Source organism: Neopsephotus bourkii, unplaced genomic scaffold (assembly GCF_033783945.1).
Source record: "Neopsephotus bourkii isolate Nb327-2 ecotype Australia unplaced genomic scaffold, CSIRO-AGI_Nbou_v1 NB_1617, whole genome shotgun sequence".
In the NCBI taxonomy this organism is placed as follows: Eukaryota; Metazoa; Chordata; class Aves; order Psittaciformes; family Psittacidae; genus Neopsephotus; species Neopsephotus bourkii.
Window position 1 is genome coordinate 2,187 of NW_026902092.1, and position 20,178 is coordinate 22,364.

Sequence of the window (20,178 nt, forward strand, 5' to 3'; positions counted from 1 at the left end):
CTTCAATCAACCCCATTCTTCAATCCACCCCACTTCTTCAACCAGCCCCACTCTTCAATGGGTAGCAGTTGGATTCTGCTTTAAGGGACCTTTTAAAGCTTATCCAGTTGCAACCCCACAACCACACTGGCAGGGACGCCTTCCACTAGAACAGCTTGCTCCAAGCTGCATCCAACCTGGCCTTGAACACGGCCAGGGATGGGGCAGTCACAGCTTCTCTGTGCTCCCTGTACCAGATCCTCAGCACCCTCACAGGGAAAAACTGCCTAAGATCTCAGTCTTCCCTCTCTCAGTTTAAAGCCATTCCCCCTTGCCCTGTACATGTCCTGTGCCCATCCACAGTTTTTCCTGGGTCACTGCCTGGGATGAGTCACTGGGAGCTGCCCTGTGAGCTGTTCTTCAAAATGATGAAAGCAAGTGATGTATGACACTGTGTACCAGACAGCCTGAGTCGTACCCACTGCCCTGACCTGCTACCCTGCTTTAACATAGGGAAAACTACAGCAGCCCAGTAAGGTAAAAAAAAGGCATTTTCCACTTTACAGGAGATAAATCATCACAGTTGTGACCTGGGGGCACTGCTGCTTGGCAAACATACTGGTTTTAATTTGACAAAAGCAGGCTTGTGTGGATTTTGCTTCCAACATTGACGGCTGCAGTTCCTGTGCTGGGAGCAGAGGTCAGGTCCTATCTGTTCCAGGTCTGAAAGACGTCAAGCAATGCTTTGAAGAGATTTTAACAACCTCACCTTTCAGCTGAGGTACAACCTGCACGCAAACAAACTCCCAGGTGTGAATTTGGGGATGTATTTTGTGGTTTTCTCCATCTGATCTGCTGATCAAGCAGGATTTAGGACAGGCAGGTAAGCCTGAGTGGGACTGCGACCCCAAGTGAGTCACCAGAACCACCACATGCTGCTTCTCAGCTTTCCATCAGTGCTCCGTGGCCAAGGCAGCCAACAGCACCTTCAGGAATTGGTGACAGACCCTCCACAACCAGTCCCATTGTCCCCACCTCTGACCAATCCCGGGTATTCACCACACAGTGCTTCAATAAGAAAGCTCTCACCCTCCAAGTCAAAGCAGCAACAGGGCAGAAAGCAAGCTGGAGCAGCTCTGCTCTGGAGAAAGGCTGAGAGAGCTGGGCTAGTCCAGCCTGGAGAAGAGAAGGCTCCTGAAGGGGAGACCTTAGAGCAGCTCCAGTGCCTAAAGGGACGACAGGAAACCTGGAGAGGGGCTTGGGACAAGGGCCTGTAGGGACAGGCCAAGGGGAATGGCTTGAACCTGCCAGAGGGGAGACTCAGCTGAGCTCTTAGGCAGAAGCTCTTCCCTGTGAGGGTGCGGAGGCGCTGGCACAGGGTGCCCAGAGAAGCTGTGGCTGCCCCATCCCTGGCAGTGCTCAAGGCCAGGTTGGACACAGGGGCTTGGAGCAAGCTGCTCTAGTGGAAGGTGTCCCTGCCTGTGGCAGGGGTTGGAACTGGATGAGCTTTATCGTCCCTTCCACCACAAAACACTCCGGTGCTCTGAAAGGTCGCCGCGGGGTGGGACTGGCTGTGCTGGGCGGGACGGGGCGGCACCAGGATCTACAGAGCGGTGCTGGAGCAGTGTCGCTGTCAGAGGCAGCAGGATGCAGGAGGCACGGTTCAGGGACCACTTCTGGGTGAGTGGGGTCTCCTCAGGTAGGGGGGCGGTGTGGTAGGACCCAGCCGGAGCCAGGGGGCTCCCAGGAGGGCTGCGGGGTGGTCACTTTGCTCTGATTAGAGCTGCTTCAAAGCCACCTTCACGTTCCTGTGGTGCTGTTGCTGAAGGCTTGGAGCATCCCCAGGCAGGCATTCCCTACCCACACATGTCCCAAGATCCCTGGCTTTGCAGCCTGCCCTGTCCAGCTAAAAGACACTCCATGGAGCTGCTGAGCTGGGGGAAGTTGCTGCTGGGTTTGGGGTTTGATAATATTAATTCAATGAACTTCTTAGAGACACTATGGCCAAAAAGTCTCCTTTGATGCAAACTAATCCTGGATAGGAACGAGTTCCTCAGTGTGCTGCTGCCAAATTGCAGAGGAAAAGCCACAGTTCAGGGAAAACCAAATTATTATCATGGTTTTTTTTTACTCTGAACATTGCTTTTGGAAATGGAGAAGTGCAGGAGGATCCCCACTTAGCTGCTGCAAAGCCCTGGCACTGTGGCTGCTCAGTTCCTCTTCATGTGTGAGCCTTCCAGGAAACAAATGACAAAACCTTGTATTTGCAGGCTGGAAATCCCCATCTGTGAATGGCCCACAGGGTCTCCCAGACTTCTGGGACGAAGCTCCGGTCTTCCAAGGCAGGGAGAAGGTGTGTGGGTCCTGGGAGGAGTTGGTGCCAGGTTTGGGGGTACTGATGAGGGGTAAATGCAGAGCACCCAGCTTGTGGAGCATCATTAGTGCATTATCTAGCACATCATCATCAGATATGAAAGCCCAAATGAGTATTGAACCTGATTCGAAGAATGAAGCCAGCTTTGCATCTGGCAGGTGTTTCTCAGCTATTCCCACAGTGCTGACTTTGCTTTGCAAATGTGGGAGAGGAGGGATCTGAGGGTGGTGGCAGCACCCCCCAGCCTGGTGAGAATAACTATGATGCTATGAAGGTGTGGATTGTCATGCTTTGTTGGAGCACTGGATTGAAGTAGAGGCCCTTGCTACAAGGCTGGCTTTGGCTAGCGCTGCCCAGTTTGTTCCTCTCTAGCTGCAGCAGGGTGCTTTCTAAAGGAGGATCTTGGAGCAAGGAGAAAACACCAGGGCAGGAGCAGCCCCAAGCCCCCCAGGATGAGGAGGAGCTGGGACATTGCATTGGACACTTGCTTCTGCCTGACCCCCTGTATTGCAAACAGGGCTACGTCCTGAATAATGCCCAGTGCTTACTGAGCCCAGAACTATTGGTGCTGACATGGATTTTGCCTGGTTTTTAGCATTTTCCTTTCTGAAGGTTGCATGCTTCAACAGCCCCCCCTGACAATGGAAATGTGCTTAGGCTGAGGCTGGAGTGGAACATGATGGATGTGACTCAGTGGAGAGAGAGAGGCCCTGCTGAGGTTGATCAGCCCATGGAAACAGCAGTTACCACCCCAAGCAGTCTTCACACCATGGGCCAGTGACTGTGCATCAGCTACAAGGGCTGGGGAGGGAGGGGGGGAGCAAGAGATGGACAGAAACCCAAAATTCACCTTCTGTTTGCTGTTCAGTGCTGTGAGAGCACAAACTTCCTCCTGCAGTTTTTGCTCTTAAGTTACTTTGCTTAAGCCAAAAATTCAAGGAGAATTCTTTGCTGAAGCAAGTGACTGTGCAGTGGTCAGGACAGTCCAGTGGGAAAGGGGAGATTCTGGGGAGGGCTCCAGGGCAGGGATGCTCCAGCTGATGGGACAAAGTCTGAAAAAAATAACCAAACCCCACAAAAGCTGAACAGGTTTGGTCTCGTATCTACCAGCTTTGAAACAAATCTGGTTGTGAATGGCAACAGCTGAATTTCTCTTGGGGATAAGCTGCAGCCTGCCTTGCTCTATCAGGGTGGCAGGGCTGTGTTTCAAGCCTGTTTAGGACTGATTTAGCTTTAAACCCCATTAGTTCTGTTCTTTTCAGTGGTGTGCATGTGTCTGTCTTTTCCTGCACAGCAACCTAGTCCCTGCCAAATTTCATGGTGTGATGCTCATGATGTGCTGCATTGGAAGAGCACATGGCAACTTTGCTCCCTGCATGCCAGTTTGCTCATGCTCTCAGGTCTCTGCACAAGATGATAAATCCTCTTAAATAAAAGGTTTTTCTCTTTTGCATCCTCCTGCAGCTCCTGTTCACCCAGGGGCCAAAGCCCAGAGATGCATGCAGCTATACATGATTTGCCCCAAATGCCCCTGCTTGAATGATGCAGCCTGTGCTGCCTGCAAAAGAGCTGTGAACACACCAAAGACCGTGTTCGTTTCCTCTTGCCCTGCATGTAGTGATTGCCATGAGTTGAGCAAGTGTGGGCTTTTGTTTGCATTTGTTTTTGCAACACGCTGTTCTTCTTTCACTTTAATCATTTTCTTGGGAAGTGCCTGGTTCTCCACAAGCCTGCTCTTGCAGTGTATTTCGGGTAACCCAGCAGCAGAAATTTGGGTTTCATCAGAGCACTTTGGTCCTGTAATAAGAAAAATAGACATTATGATAATGCTAAAAAAATCCACTTAAAGTCTGGTGTATTCGCTCACAGTTTGCCACTTGGAGAGTGGAGTTTTGGTCATTTTGCATTAAATGAGACAAAACCACTGCTCTGCTCTCTGCAGTGTATTTAGCAACACTGCTACAACAATCCATAGCTCAGGCAAGTCATCTGCAGTAAAAACTGCATTGGCATATTTAGTTTTCTAATAAAGCATATGTCAAAGTACCTGAAAATACCTATATACCCCCAAATGCATAGGAAATAACCATAGCATCTCTTTTTGCAGTGGCACAAGGGAAACGTGAGGGAAAAGAAATGCTTTGCCCCTTGCTACAGAGCAAGGGATCATTGGTGTGTGCAAAGGAACCAGCAGTTCCTCCCTGTGGCCTCTCTGCCATGGGCTATGGATGGTATTTTGTCAGTGATGTGACTGGTTGTGTTTGTCCTTCACTGGCATGATACTTTTCCAGCCCTGTTTGGCTGGCTGTGGATAAACTCCCTTGCGTCCCCTCTGCCAGTCCCAGGCTCCTGGGTTCACCACCCTGCTGCTGAGTCGCAGTGTGATGCTGGCTGCGCCATTTCACTTCCCCTTGCTCCTGCCTATCCTTCCCTAAATGGAGCCTGGCCTGGCAGAGTTTATCAGCAGCATTATGAAATCCTCAGGTCCTTGTTTGGAAGGAGCAAAGTGGGGTTTGTGGGAAGAAGCAGTTGCATCAAAGCGGAATGGTCTATTGCCCTCTGTGCCTCTGGGATGAGCAGGATGGGTGTGCTTCCCTATGGGAAGAAAACTTCAAATGAAAAATTATTAATAAAAAAGCTGCTTTTTGCAGCTTTTTGTCTGAGGTGGGTGACTTAACAGTGAGTCCTGTTCCTCCCTGTGGTGAGTTTTGTCTGACCTGTTGTACCCACCTGGTCATGGAATGGGGAGGAACTGCAGCCTCTTGCACTCTGCACCCTGCAGGCACCAGCACAACGTTTTATTTCATCCCAGCCGTATCTGCAGAACCCTGAGTGATTCTGAGGCTGTGCTGACTGTGAGCAAGAATAGCACAGCCATTTATTGCTGCACAGCACTTCTGGCTGCTAAAATAGTCACTCAGCTTCTGCTGCGTTTATCTAAGCAAGCGAGGCTGAGAAGAGAAGTTCTGGACCCCTCACTACAAGAGAGACATTTTACAACAGAGACACGGAGGTGTTGGAGCGGGGCCAGAGAAGGGCAATGGAGCTGGTGAAGGGCCTGGAGCACAAGTGTGATGAGGAGTGGCTGAGGGACCTGGGGGGTTCAGTCTGGAGAAGAGAAGGCTCAGGGGGGAGCTTATTGCTCTCTACAACTGCCTGAAAGGAGGTTGTGGTGAGGTGGGGGACGGTCTCTTCTTCCAAGGAACAAGCAATAGGACAAAAGGAAATGGCAAGCTGCACCAGAGGAGGTTTATACCAGGTATTAGAAGAAATCCTTCCCTGAAAGGGTTGACAAGTCCTGGAACAGGCTGTCCAGGACAGTGGTGGAGTCGCCATCTCTGGAGGTGTTTAAAAGATGTGTAGATGTGGCATTTAGTGACATCGTTTAGTGGTGGATTTGGCAGTGCTGGATTAAGGGTTGGACTCAATGGTCTTAAAGGTCTTTTCCGATCTAAACAATTCTCTGATTCTTTGATTCTCCCATGTCACTAGCTTCACTGGCTATGTGTCTTGAGGGGGTTTTCCATGTTGAAGATGAACGCCAAGTTCAGCAGCTCGCCCTTTAGTTGTGAGTCCTACAAGGTCAAAACATGTATTCAGATCCCCACTAGAACATTTTAGCTCTTTTGCCTGTAAGTACACCAAAACCCAAAGCATTACAACAGGCACATAAATTCCTTCTCCCTGTCAAGTCCATTGGGAGGATCCTGGGCAGTGGATTGGGAAGGGGGCTTACCCTGCTGAGCCCTGCAGGCTCAGGAAACATCAGCAGCTGCTTTGTCACCTTGAAATCATCTGCTGTTTTCATGTAGTTTCCTTTAAAGAGCACGTGGGCTCTGAGCTCTGCCCAGTGGGGAACACCAGGACAGCTGTGTGCAGTGGTGCAGGGTGGGAGGAGAGATACCTCTGGTTGGGGGGGCTTGGTGCAACACCCCATCCTCTATATCTGTCTTTGGCTCAGTTTATTATGTCTTTAAATCTTGTCCTCTGTCCCCATGGCTCTGTGCTTGCTGCGTTGCCCTTCCTCTTTCATTGTTCCCTTCCTGCCCTGCCTTTGGGATGTCCTATGGGCAGTCACGCTTTCATTCTTTCCATGCCCACATCTGCCCACAAGGGTGCTTGCTGTGAAGGCTGGTTTCAGGGCATATAAACCTGCCCCACTCCTTCTAGCCCAGGAGCAACTTTACTTCCTGGAAGAAGCTTTTTTGGAAACTTCCACTGGCTGTGTTACCTCCCATGTTTCATGTAACATGTTCCACTATGAGGGCTGGTCCAGCATTGGTTGCTTAGGAAATAGAATCACAGACTCACAGACTGGATTGGGTTGGAAGGTTCCTTAAAGCTCATTTAGTTCCAACCACCTGCCTTTGAGCCTTTGGGTGCCCTGACACTCAGTGATGTGGGTCTGACTGTTGTAGTCAGTGGTTTTCCACATCCATTTTATTTCCTGCGAAACCAGGGACAGGAAGACAAGTTAGGATGTTCCTGTGTTTTGCAACTGGCATGAAGACTGATTTCAGTGTAGGTGTGTTTCCTTTTTCACAGGCCCCCTTAGCAAAGACATGATGCAACCTTGAGGGCTGGTTGTGTGTTTATCAGCAATAAGCCCATTTTGGAAGGATGTTTGTGCTTTGCAAAGAAACAGAAGCTGTTTTGGTTTCTGCTTAGGTCCTGCTCCACAGTTCTCTCTTCCTGTGCATGCCACGGATGGAAAAAGCTGACCTGGGATACGTGGGGATTTCTTGCAGGTCCCCTCCATCACATCTACATTTCACTTCTTGCTTTCTGGCCACTGACATTCAAGTCCTTGACTCCTTTGGGAATTTAGCGTGATTAAATCCTTCATTTGTCACAATCCTTCATTTGTCACAAATACCAGCCCTGCTCCTGCTCTTAATCTCGCACCATGTATGAACTCCTGATAAATCCCCCCTTCTGCTGTCCACACCATTTCTCTGCATACTCTCACCCTAGCTTCAAAGTATTTCTTGAGTCTCTCCTGCATTATTCCTCTTTAGGTTTCTTAATAATTGTTTGTGGCTTTTGCTTCCTTTCCCTGAGTTTCGTGTCTGCTTCTACCATGGCTTTCTTTCTGCAGCTTCTTTCCCTGTATTTTTTGTTCCGATGTGTGCTGTTCTATGCAACATTGACTGCTGCTCTTTGCAGAACACTACAGGTAGCAGCTTCTGCTCAGCTCCTCATCTGCTTCAGGCTTCTTCCAGAGCATCTGTTTGTATTATTGTAGCACTTCTGAAGCCTGCTCTCAGCCCAGGTTTCCAGGTAAATCCTTAAACATTCATAGGGCAAACCTCCATTTTTTGTATTAAGGTGTATATATATATATACGCATCAGTATAATACATGGTTTTAAGAAGTATACTTTCCTTCAAATTAGAAGAAAAGTATTGATCCTTCAGAAGTCTATGTGAAGTGTGAGTGGCACTGTGGGACTGAGAGGGTTGGAAGATGGAACGTCTTCCATCTTGGAGATGGAGATACCTACATGTGACCAACCAAGTCCTGTGGGTGGTGGAGGCAGGACCTCTCCATGGCTGTGATGTTTTGTGGGGAGTGAAGAAGCCATTTGTGATGTATTGGAGGGATTACAGCAGTGGTGGGAGAGAACTTGTTACTTAGGGAAATTATCTTTGCAGTGTTGTTTTGAATTGATGTGTGAGTCAGTGCTGCTTTTTGGAAGGCCAAAGAGAAAGCTGTTGCAGGACTGGCCATCGGGTGCATCCATGTATTACTGTGAGGGCAGCAAGAGTGCAAGAAGCCCATAGCTCATCAATCCTGAACTGAAAAGTCTGATAAATTCATCTCCAGCCCATGTATATATATATATACATATATCTAAAGACTTGTGGGGTTTTTATTGTTTGATTTTATTAAGTTAAAGCTGACAGCTAAAGTCCTAGGAGGAGATGCCGTGCCTCATGGGGCCAGCTGTGCTTAGGCCAGGAGAAAGCAATGAGATGTGGTAGAGAACTGAGTTCTTCTGTTTTCTTGAAGTCATGGAAGTGCCTTGTCCAGTATTGCCACCATTGTTCTCATTCTGGAGCCTTTCCCACCCCTCAAAGAAACAGATCTTATTTAGAATCATAGAATAGTTAGGGTTGGAAAGGAACTTAAGATCATCAAGTTCCAACCCACCTGCCATGGGCAGGGATACCTCGCCCTAAACCATATTACCCAAGGCCTCGTCCAACCTAGCCTTGAACACTGCCAGGGATGGAGCATTCACAGCCTCCTTGGGCAACCTATTCCAGTGCCTCACCACCCTAACAGGAAAGAATTTCCTCCTTATATCCAATCTAAACTTCCCTGTTTAAGTTTGAACCCATTACCCCTTGTCCTACCACTACAGTCCCTAATGAAGAGTCCATCCCCGGCATCCCTGTAAGCCCCCTTCAGATACTGGAAGGCTGCTATGAGGTCTCCACGCAGCCTTCTCTTCTCCAGGCTAAACAGTCCCAACTTTCTCAGCCGATCTTCATATGGGAGGTGCTCCAGTCCCCTGATCATTCTCGTGTTCTCCTGTGGACTTGTTCCAACAGATCCATGTCCTTTTTATGTTGAGGACATTGATTTCATAAAGAAGCACTTGCACACTTGCTCTCAGCTGAGCCATTGCTTGTGCAAATGCTGCTTGAGGTGGCAGTGCCCATGGACTGCACTGACCAGGGTGTGACTGCTGTTCTTGTGATTTCAGAGTACGGATCTGACAAGCACAGTTGGCTACGACAGCATAATTCAGCATCTGAATGATGGCAGGAAGAACTGCAAAGAGTTTGAGGACTTTCTGAAGGAAAGGTATGGAACTGTCTCTGACAACAGGTTGGGCTGAACCTGGGAAGTGGGGTGGTGGCACTACTTCTACTCACGTATTCCCAGTTGGGTTTATGTCACTTTGTCATGTCCACTATGTTTTACGTTTTAACAAGTTTTAACATAAAACACCTCTGGTTTTTGACTGATGAGGAACTTAGGTTCTTACACTGTCCTTTCACTGTATGGCTTGGTGCTCTGGTATGAAGTCCATTCAGACATGGACTAGATGATCACATTTTGAACTGTCTATTAAAAAGAAAATAGGAATCAGGAGCAGTTTAATAATTCAGTCTTACATGCTGGATGTGTTTGCAGCTGCTGGTAGCCTGCTCAGGCCACATGCTCTACAATGAAGTCCACCTTGCTGTTCAGCTTGCAGAAGATCCTTGATATAGGAGAGGCATGGCTTTGTTCTGAATTTGTCTTTGTACATCATGGACCTCTCATGGTTTATGTTAAAAAGAAGTAGTAGACTAGTTAGTGCATTTATTAATCAGAGGATATGACCTAAGTAGAGGTTCTGTAGAGGGCACAGCAGAGATGGTCTGGCCATGTATTTTGAGTTTATAGTTCCTCTGGTTAGCAATGGCTAATGAGTACTGTTGTAGAACAATCTTTAATTAATGTAATTTTGATACTGAGAACTGGAGAAAACAAACCTCTAAATACAAGACTTGGTAGAAACCAGCCTGAAACAAAGGTAAGGGGGATGAAGAGGAGAACCTGCTGTTAAAAGTGTCTAATGCACATACATTATCTAGGCTGTAATACCACATTCCAGGAATATTTGGGCTTTCAGGCTGACTGGGGAACCATCCACTGAACCCCAAGAATTGTGTCCCAGTCAACCATGGCAATAGAGAGAGTGCAAAAACTGTGCCCTGTTCCTCTTTGCTGTGGAAGGGGGTTCCCACTGAGGTGTCTAGCTAGGAGGAAATTAGAGGCAGGCCTTGGACTTGCTACTGGCATCCCTCTCTGAACATATCCCAGCTCTTCATGTACAGCCCAGCTGTTACATGGTCCCACTCACGGAGAACATGGCTGTTGGGTTTGATGCTTTGCCTCAAAAGGAAGTTCATGGTAATATTGTTAGATAGAGGAAAAAAATCAATTCAGAATATTTATTTTTTCTATTTTCCTACAAGCTTTTGTTTTTTTAAGAGTTAAGGTAGATGAACCCCACTGCCGAACTCTAGAAATCAGTAACCTGCATTTGTGCTAGAGATACAGGCATTTTAGAAAACTATTTTATCCAGTAGACCTCGTAATGCAAGTCTTTAGCTGTGCTTGTTTCTCTTCACTGACTGCAGACAGCTAGGGTAGCTTGACCAGATGGAGTTATCTGCATTTGACCAACTAAGACCTGGTTGTCTGTACAGATTTCAATGCAACTGCAGAAAGCTGGTTGTTCTTAGACTTCAACACATAGGTTTTCTTTCCGACCAGTTCCTTCTTCCAAGAGAGGAGGACAATACAATCTCTCAAAGGTGTTATTTATGTTACTGCACAAGATGTGGTCGCTTCTTCCAGTGGTCTTCCTAAGAGGCAGAAGAGAGTACCTATTGTCTCATTCTAAAAAGAGCTGGAATGGCCCAGCTGAGCTTTGGAGTGCACGTATGGTGGCTGCGTGGTCTTTGAGGTGACTAATCCCTTGTGATTTAAACTACATTTGATTTGAATCAACCAAATCAGATTCAAGAGCACTTCATGGGGATGGAGTGACAGACACTGATGGCCGAGACACAGAAAACTTGTGTTCACACAAGCCTTGTTCACATGGGAAACTGAGCTGAAAACTGTGGAGGCAGTGGCTCCATCTAGCCACCAGCTGCACTCGCTGCCTCGTTCTCCACCTCCTGTGGAGGTGGTCCTTGCATCTACTGGCCACAGGGAGATGGGCAATGCATTGGGACCACAGACACAGCAAAGCAAAATGTTTTCACTAGAAGGGTGTTGTAGCAGCAAACAAGTCTTCCTTCAGCCAACTGTGCACAGTTGTTTTGCAGCAGATGGGGAGGGTGTTAAGAGTTGAGTCTTGGCTCGACTTGCAAACAAGTATCAATTTCTGAAATAAGAACTTCCTCTCAATCTTTCCTCAACAGGGCAATAATAGAAGAAAAATATGGCAAAGAGCTCATTAATTTGTCAAAGAAGAAGCCCTGCGGACAGACAGAGCTGAAGTAAGTTCACAGTCCCATGTATGTTTTGCTTTTATGGGTGTCCTTACTTGGAGAAATGAAGGAAGGAGGCTGTGAGAGACAGAAGAGTGTTGGAATGTGATTGGGATTGCTATCAGAGGATGATCTGAACTTGGTCTGTGAACGAACAGTGCACAGTTGGGTTGTACTTAGCTGATGATTGAGTTGGGCTCCATCAAGTTCCCACCAGCCCTAGCCTAATCAAAGCACTGTGGCTGCTCAGGCAAGAGGTGGAGTGGTAGTTCAGCAAAGAGAAAAGGATCATGAGACCTTGGGTTTGCTCCTGACTGTTTTTGTGGTCATAGGGAGGTACAGGCACTTGCTTGACTCAAACCATGCAAATCTGCAAAGCCCAGTGTTGCCACACTGCAGAGATCCTGTGGGCACTGCAGTCGGCTTCATGAGTGTATCTCAATTTCCCCACCAACTCCTGGCACCTTCTACTTCCTGCTTTGTTTCTATGCTTTATACATGCCTGGTCTGATATTCTCTGATCATTTATTTACAGTTTTATATTGAGGTGTCACATAAAATGTTTCTAAAATCTTTATTGCACAATCTTAACAGGGAGAAAAGTTCCTACAGTTCCAACCACTGGCCAGTGCACCATGTAGAAGGTGTTCATATGTCCCTAATGATACTTTTAGGACATTGCCTGAAATATTTGTCATGAAATTCAGAATTGTCAGTAGCATCCAATGTTCAGAAAGATCTAAGGTAGATCTCAAAGCAAGTAAGCTGTGTTATATTTGCTGAGAGGGAAAAAGCCAGACATGTAAAGAGGGTAAATAAACCTGCTTTAAGATGTCTTGGCCTGTGTGTTGAGGTTTAACCCCAGCCAGACAGCTTTTCACTCACTCCCCCCCTTCTTGCCCTCCCCCTATTCTCAGAGGGACGGAGAGGAGAATCAAAAAGAATGCAACTCCCACGGGTTGAGATAAGAACAGTTTAGTAACTAAGGTATAACACAAATCACTACTGCTACCACCAATAATAGTAATGATAAAGGAGATAACAAGGGAAGAGAATACAACACCTCATCACCAGGCGACCGATAACTCGCCCCCCCAGCCCGACCAAGCACTGACCGATACCTCCTCCAACCCTGCAGTCCCCTCTAGCCCTTCCGGGTAACTCCCCGTTACATCCTGGGCATGACGTGCTGCGGTATGGAATACCTCTTTGGTCAATTTGGGTCAGGTGTCCTGTCTCTGCTTCCTCCCCCTTCCCCTCCTCCCTGGCAGAGCATGAGGCTCGCAAAGTCCTTGGCCAAACCAAAACATAATTTTTATCAGCTCTGCTCCCAGGCCGGAAGTCAAAACACAGCACTGCACCAGCTACCAAGAAGGAGAAAAATGACTGCTGCTGCTAAACCCAGGACACTGTGTTCAGCTGGGGACATGCTATTCAGTTTGAGAGAGGTGCTCTGCTGGTGTCTGAACCTGACTGTGCTTTCCCATTCTCTTTGTTTTTCAGCACGCTGAAGAGATCCCTGGATGTTTTCAAGCAACGTAAGTAATTCTTTATGTTTGCCAGGACACTTGGCAGTGCCAAAACCTGCTAGTTTAGAAAAAAAAATTGCAGAGAAACTTTCAAACCTGTCTGATGCTGGAGTTAGGTGTAGGCTGGCCTTCTGGCCCACATCATCCCTTTGGCTCCAGAGCATGTGTGGGAGAGGGACCCACAGAACATCTTGTTGGGGATCTTTGTCTCCTTCTGGGGCAGGATGCGCTCAGAAGTCACCCTTATGTTGTACATCAGAAGCTGTGCATGGGAAGCTCATTTGGAGTTTCCTGGACTGTCTTGCCTTGCCCTCTTCCCATGTAACAAGTGAAATGACAAGAGGAAACGGGAGGTTTAGATTGTTATTAGGAGAACTGTTTTCCCTGAAAGGACTGTTGAACACTGGAAAAGGACTGTCCAGGGCAGTGGTGGACTCACCGTCCCTGGAGATGTTTAGAAGATGTGTATTTAGAGGTATTTAGAAGAAGTGGTGCTCAGTGACATGGTTTAGTGGTGGACTTGGCAGTGCTAGAATAATGGCTGGACTCAGTGATATTAAAGGCAGGTCTTTCCCAGTCTAAAGGATTCTACAATTCTAATTGGACCACCTACAAGATGATACTTTGGCCACCCTATATTATCCTTCCATTTCCATGTACACATGGTGTGCAGCATCCCTGTGCCGAGGGCTGGCTCTCTGCTCTCCTGTGCTGAGTCCACTCTCTGGCCCAGCCAAGTTTGTTTGCTGCCCTGACCCTTGGTGAACCTCCCCATCATGGCTCTGCTGTTGAAGCACCTGGCTATTCATAGCTGTAGGTTTGGAAAATGCTCTGGGGCTTGAATCATGAGCTACACTTCGCTTATGTCCTTTGATGAGCCTGCTGGGGTGCTGTTGTACAGTATGACCAATTCATTTCCAACAGGATAAGCCTGAGATTTTTTTTGACGTTAGTGATTCTGTGGCACAAGTTGAATGTCTGCTAACGTGGGGCGATGCTTCCTTCAGAAATCTGCTTCAGGGTGCTGTATGTTGAAGCCTGCTTGAATTCACTGAGGTGAGGGGCAGATGTGACTGTGCTTGCTTGATACCAGTTTTCTTACACTGAAGATCAAGCCATAGCAGGACTGACCCAGACTGATCCAAGGCAATGTTGCTTGGATGCTGCTTCAAATGTCCTGCTCCTTTTATATGTTTCTGCACGGGGATGTGTGATAGGGGTTCAGTATGATGTCAGCTACAACAGTTGCCTTGAGAAAAAGAGGTATATTTGGGGTATATATATATACTCAAATTTCTTTTCTTTGCAGAGATAGACAATGTGGGACAAGGTCACATCCAGCTGGCACAAACCCTTCGGGAAGAAGCAAAGAAAATGGAGGAATTCAGGGAAAAGCAAAAACTGCATCAGAAGAAGGTCAGGGTGTTGATTTATCAGCTCCTTGGGGATGAATCCTGGCTCCTGGTTCGTGTCTCTCACCATGCCCCAGCCCCCTGCGTGGCCCCAGTGCTTGCTGCTGCTGGGAAGTCCTGACCTCCTTCCTTTATGTTGCCACCCTGCTGCTGAAACAGCAGCCTCTGACTTCCTATTTCTGACTGCCACATCTTCTCCTTTGAGCACCTTTTGGGGCCAGCTATCACAGGGGCTCAGCTCCAGAAACACCAGCCTCAACCAGGAATGTTCTTAAAGCATACATATATATATATAAATATATATATATCTATATATCATATATACAGTGTTGCCTGATCTCCATAGGGGTTGGTAAAATTGGCAAGCTTTTTAACCTCTTCTGGCTTGAGATTCTTTTGTCTAGAAATTGAGGGAAAACTGCTAGAAGTTTGGACATAGCAGAAGGGAGCGGGATTCCCAATTTTTCCAGACTCTATGGAGAAGATACAGTACTATATATTGCTGGATTTCATTTGGAGAGTTCTTTTGCATACACAAGTGGAGGCTTAGATAGAAGTATAAAAGGTGGGTTTTTTGAAGATGCTTTAGGTGGACAAAAGTCCTTAAAGCCATCTCAGTTTGGCCTGTGCCTCTTCCTTTCCTAAGCCACATAGTCTGTCCTGAAACTTTGATGGTCAGTGATGTGTTAACTCTGGCTCTGTTGTCTTCACAGATAGAGCTGATAATGGAGGCGATTCACAAAACCAGGAATCTGCAGTACAAGAAGACCATGGAGGTAAAGGAAACATGCTGCTGTTTCTTGCTATGTGGTTTAACACTGCTAACACACGTGCACAGTGCTGGGGCAGTCTTAAATGTGAGGATCTTCTTCTGCTGCAACTCATGCAGACACTACATCAAGAGCTGCAGCAGAGGAAGACCATCACATTTAAGTCTGTATAGTGTGATCTGAAAAATTGAAGAGTACACCAGGGACATGGCTGGTAGCAGCTTTTCAGGGTTGGATAGGAGGGATTTAGATGTCAAGGACTCAACTGCTACGAACTTTTCATCCCAAATGAAGATCAGCTTGTCTTGTGAGGCCAGTTTTGCTCAAGCAGTAGGGCACTGGGGACCTTGTGTGTTGTCCCCTGCTCTGCAGGCAGACTGTGATCATCTCTCCACTTGTAGGCTGTGTTTTCCTTCAGAGCTACCTGCATGAGCTGTAATAGTGACTCACTGCTTGCTAACACACACCTGCCCTGTTTATTTGCTTTCCTAGGCCAAGCGGCTCTATGAGCAGCGCTGCAGAGATAAGGATGAGGCAGAACAGGCTGTGCACCGCAATGCAAACATGGTTACACAGAAGCAGCAGGAGAAGGTATGCAGAGGTGGGTGGCCATGGGGCAGGAGTAGGAAGGGTGTATGTTCTTGGAGCTCTCCTGCCCCATAACTCTTCTCCCAGCTCTGGGTTTGGGGGTGAGATGGAAGGGCTGGCAATGTTCTCCAGTTGGGCTTCAGTACCACTGGCAATGCATTGGGGGTCTCCTCTAGCTTTTTTCTCTCTCCCATTTTTGGCAGCTGTTTCTCAAGCTGGCTCAGACAAAATCATCTCTGGAAGACTCTGGTGAGTGTGGAAGTGCAGGCTTTGGAGGGTGAAGGGAGTGTTTCCTGAGGCAGGGGGCTGTGACGCCATGGCATGGCTTTTGAGTGAGCTCCAGCTCTTGGGTCAGGCCTGGCTCCTCAGAAACTCATGCTCAACATACCAGAGGTGGAGAAGCCTTCACAGCCCTACCAATGCTGTTCCCACCATTTCCCTGTGGCATGACCCTCCACCCCCAGCTCTGCACCTCCTTGAAGTGCACATCCATAGCTGAGCTCAAGCATTACTGCTTCTTTCTCCCTGGTGTCCCTGCCAATTCAGGTTTCATGTATCATTTTCTAGCAAAGGGTGTTTTTAGTCATTGTTAACCAGATGAGAGTGTGATTTCTCTTGCAGACAGGAGTTACCAGCAGAGCATTACCACACTGGAGAAGATCCGGGAAGAATGGCAGAAAGAACACGTCAAAGCTTGCGAGGTAAAAGCCTCCAAACACCTTCATATGGCAGTGTGGTCCTCTGGATGTCCGCTCCTCACTGCAGGGGTCCAGGATGGTATAGATGTGCCTTCTGTCTGTTTCCCTGGCAGTGAAGCAGCAGGATGTGTTGCAGCTAACCCTGTGTGTGTCTCATTCTTGGCTTCTGGCAAAGAAGCAGCATGTGCTGCAGCTAACTGTGTATGCCTCATGCTTGGCTTCTGCATTTAAGTTCCCGCCACTTCAAGGTTTCCACTATTTTTTTTTTTAATTTTAATTCTACCATCTTTTAAAATTAACAGAGTCAAATTAGGGACATTTTACCCATTAACCTGCTTGCACGTTTGGTGTGGTCCTTATACTGACCAACTTTGGTCACCTCTTGGTACTCAGTGACTTAAGCCACACCACCACCTAGCAGACTCTGAAACTCTGAAAGACTTTCAATGAGTTTGCAGCAGAAGGTACTGGCACACTGGGGATGCAAGCTGGGTGAAGCCATCTCCATGTGAACTCAGTGTGTCAGCAGCCCTTCACCATGTATCTCACGTGGTAGCATGGGAACTCCTCTGAGTGGATGTATCAGCCTAAAGCAGACTGCCTCATAGCAAAGTGGTCTAGCCAGGAGTTCCCACAAGTGCTGGAGAATCCCAGGGCTAGTGGCGAGAGGACTGTGATGCTGCTCTGCTGCTGACCTGTGTCTTGCATCCATCTGTGATATGTAACTGAGGGTCGAAGGAGGTGATCCTGCCCATCTACTCTGCTCTTGTGAGACAACACTTGGAGTATTGCATACAGTTCTTGTGTCCTCAACATAAAAAGGACATGCAACTGTTGGAACAAGTCCAGAGGAGGGCCACGAGGATGACAAGGGGGCTGGAATATGTCCCACATTAAGACAGGCTGAGAAAGTTCCAGCTGTTCAGCTTGGAGAAGGCAGCATGGAGACCTCATAGCAGTCTTCCAGTATCTGAAGGGGGCCTATAGGGATGCTAGGGAGGGACTTTTCATTAGGGACTGTAGTGACAGGACAAGGGCTAATGGCTTCAAAGTTAAACAGGGGAAGTTTATGTTAGATATAAGGAAAAAGTTCTTTACTATGAGGGTGGTGAGGCACTGGAATGGGTTGCCCAAGGGAGTTGTGAATGCTCCATCCCTGACAGTGTTTTAGGCCAGGTAGACTGGCCTAACTATTCTGATTCTATGATTCTGTGGACAGGGACTGCAGTGGTTTAGGTTTTATGCCATGTCTGCTGCAAGCTTGCAAACAGCCTTCCCACTCCCAGCTGTTCTGATCCCTTCCCAAGCCATTTCTCATTAGGCCTCTATTTTCAGTTTTTGTTTTGAAATGGAATTTGCTGTCTGTGTTGTGTGTTATGTCAGTGCCTCAGTGCTTGTGTGCTTTCCATGTCAGGAGTCTCTAAAACCCTTTATGATAGTGGGGTGTAGAGAGCAGTAGTTTCACTTCACAGATGGATCACATGGAGGGTTTCCCCTCAGTGTGTTGCAAAGGTTGCAAATGATAACAATTGCATATGCACACATGTGATGAAAGGCTGTCTGGCAGGGAAATGAGTAAAGGCTCATGAAATGGAGGTATACCAGACAGCACATTTCAAAATACTTCAGTTTCAAGCTCCTTGGAAAAGGGATGGTAAAGAAAAGGAGAAAAGACGATCCAGTCGAGACACTTTGCTTTCAGATATCCCCAATGCTTTTTTATTGCTCCATAGTTGTGGGAGAGAAGTCAGCTGGGACTGCAGGACCATGGGGTACCTGGGGAACATGCAGTGCCTTTAGGAAGCTGTCTTCATCTCCCCAGATGCACTGGTGTGCTGAGTGACCCCTTCCACTTAGGTGCCGCAGACCTTCCTTGAGCTTAACACTCATCTTTGAAATATCTGTTTGTGTAAAGGGACAACTTCTCTAGACGAGGTCTTTTCCAACCTAGTTGGTTCTATGATTCTATGACCCATGGTTACCATGCTTCCTGCAGAAGACCAACATCACCTACTCCTTGCTGTGGATAGTTGATCAAAGATCAACCAGTGATCTTTGTAGTGGGATGAAAAGAGATCAGAATAGAAGACATTTGTTCTCTTCTTAAAGAGTTAAGGCTGTTTTGTCTGTGTCATTTCAGTTCTTTGAGACTCAGGAGTTTGAGAGGATCAACTATTTCCGCAATGCCCTCTGGCTTCATGTCAACCAGCTCTCCCAGGACTGCGTCCAGAATGATGAAGTATGTCAAAGGAAAATCATCATCTTTATTTTGAGAAAACACAACCCAGTTTGCTTCCATTTGCTGAGTTCGGTTGTGGCCTTTTATCAGCCACCAGACACCAGTATGAGAGTGCAGGCAGATTTTGGCCAGAGCTCTTGCAGATGAGCTTTCCTCTGGCATCCCCATGTGTTTTGAGGATTGTGAGGCACTGGCACAGGGTGCCCAGAGAAGCTGTGGCTGCCCCATCCCTGGCAGTGTTCAAGGCCAGGTTGGACAGGGCTTGGAGCAACTTGCTCTAGTGGAAGGTGTCCCTGTCCATGTCAGGGGCTTGGAACTGGATGAGTTTTAAATGTCCCTTCCAACCCAAACCAGTCTGGGATTCTATGATTCCCTTACCACTGGAGCTTGTGTCCATGTCCTGGGTGAGTTGTGGGCTTTCACCCATGTGTAAAAAACATTTGAAAAAAACAGCCTGTTTTTTTACCTGATTTACAAAAATGCTTTTGATTTCCCTTTCATAGAAATATGAGGAAATTCGCAAGAGTTTAGAACTATGCAGCATTGAAAAGGACATTGATTTTTTTGTAAATTTACGCAAAACTGGAAGTTTGGCACCAGGTAAGAGCTCAGTGCAATCTCACAGATTAGTACTGTCTTCCTTGTACTTCTCTTGGAGCTACTTCTCTGATAAGCATCAGTTTGGATGCAAGAAACACTGACCTTGCAACATCCCTCCTTTCATTCCCTGGCATGCAACACTGATTTGTGCCACTCTTGACGAGCTCCTGAAGATAATCTCCTCTTCTTGTAACTTTAAATTCATTGATCAGACATTTTCACAGAGAAGGGACTTAGCAGCTGAATGTTGGTATGACAGAAAATTAATGGCTTTAAAAGGTCTGGACTTTACTATTGTTAACTTTTTTAGCTCCTGTTGTTTATGAAAACTACTACAATACACAGAGAAATCCAGCTCCTGTGAGAAGTCCAGTTCCCATGCCTATATCAAGGTAAGAGACACAACATGTACAATTGTGTCGTGGTTTAAGACCAGCTGGTAACTCAGAACCACACAGGTGCTTGCTCACTCTCCCTGCTTCTTACTCCCTCTGCTCCCAAAGGGATGGGGAGGAGAATTGAAGGAATGCAACTCCCATGGGCTGAGATAAGAACAGTCCAGTTAGTAAGGTATAATATAAACCCACTACTGCTACCATCAGTAATAATAATGATAAGAGAACTAACAAGGCAAGAGCAAACAACCGCTCACCACCCGCCTAGCAACACCCAGCCTGACCCAAGCAGCAATCTGGGCCTTCCGGGTAACTCCCTCCAGTTTATATACTGGGCATAATATGCTGTGGTATGGAATACCCCTTTGGCAAGTCTGAGTCAGGTGTCCTCTCTGTGCTTCCTTCCGGCTTCCTCTCCTTCCTGGCAGAGCATGAGACTCAGAAAGTCCTTGGTCTGAGTAATCATTACTTAGCAACAACAAAAACATCAGTGTTATCAGCGTTGTTCCCAGGCTGAAAGTAAAAAACACAGCACCGCACCAGCTACTAAGAAGAAGAAAAACGACTGCTACTGCTGAAGAGAACAGTATCC

General features: G+C 47.3%; 1 protein-coding gene across 1 annotated transcript; it reads left to right on the forward strand.

Annotated features, from left to right (window-relative positions):
• The first annotated feature begins 1,561 nt into the window (after positions 1-1,561).
• On the forward strand, positions 1,562-19,675 carry PSTPIP2 (proline-serine-threonine phosphatase interacting protein 2). Its single transcript, XM_061372811.1, has 12 exons — positions 1,562-1,659; positions 9,066-9,166; positions 11,287-11,364; positions 12,859-12,893; positions 14,194-14,300; positions 15,010-15,072; positions 15,559-15,657; positions 15,858-15,903; positions 16,276-16,355; positions 18,493-18,591; positions 19,095-19,191; positions 19,502-19,675. Exons 1-12 carry the CDS (start codon positions 1,627-1,629, stop codon positions 19,585-19,587), a joined length of 924 nt encoding a protein of 307 aa, XP_061228795.1. The 5' UTR covers positions 1,562-1,626; the 3' UTR covers positions 19,588-19,675.
• Positions 19,676-20,178: the final 503 nt, after the last annotated feature.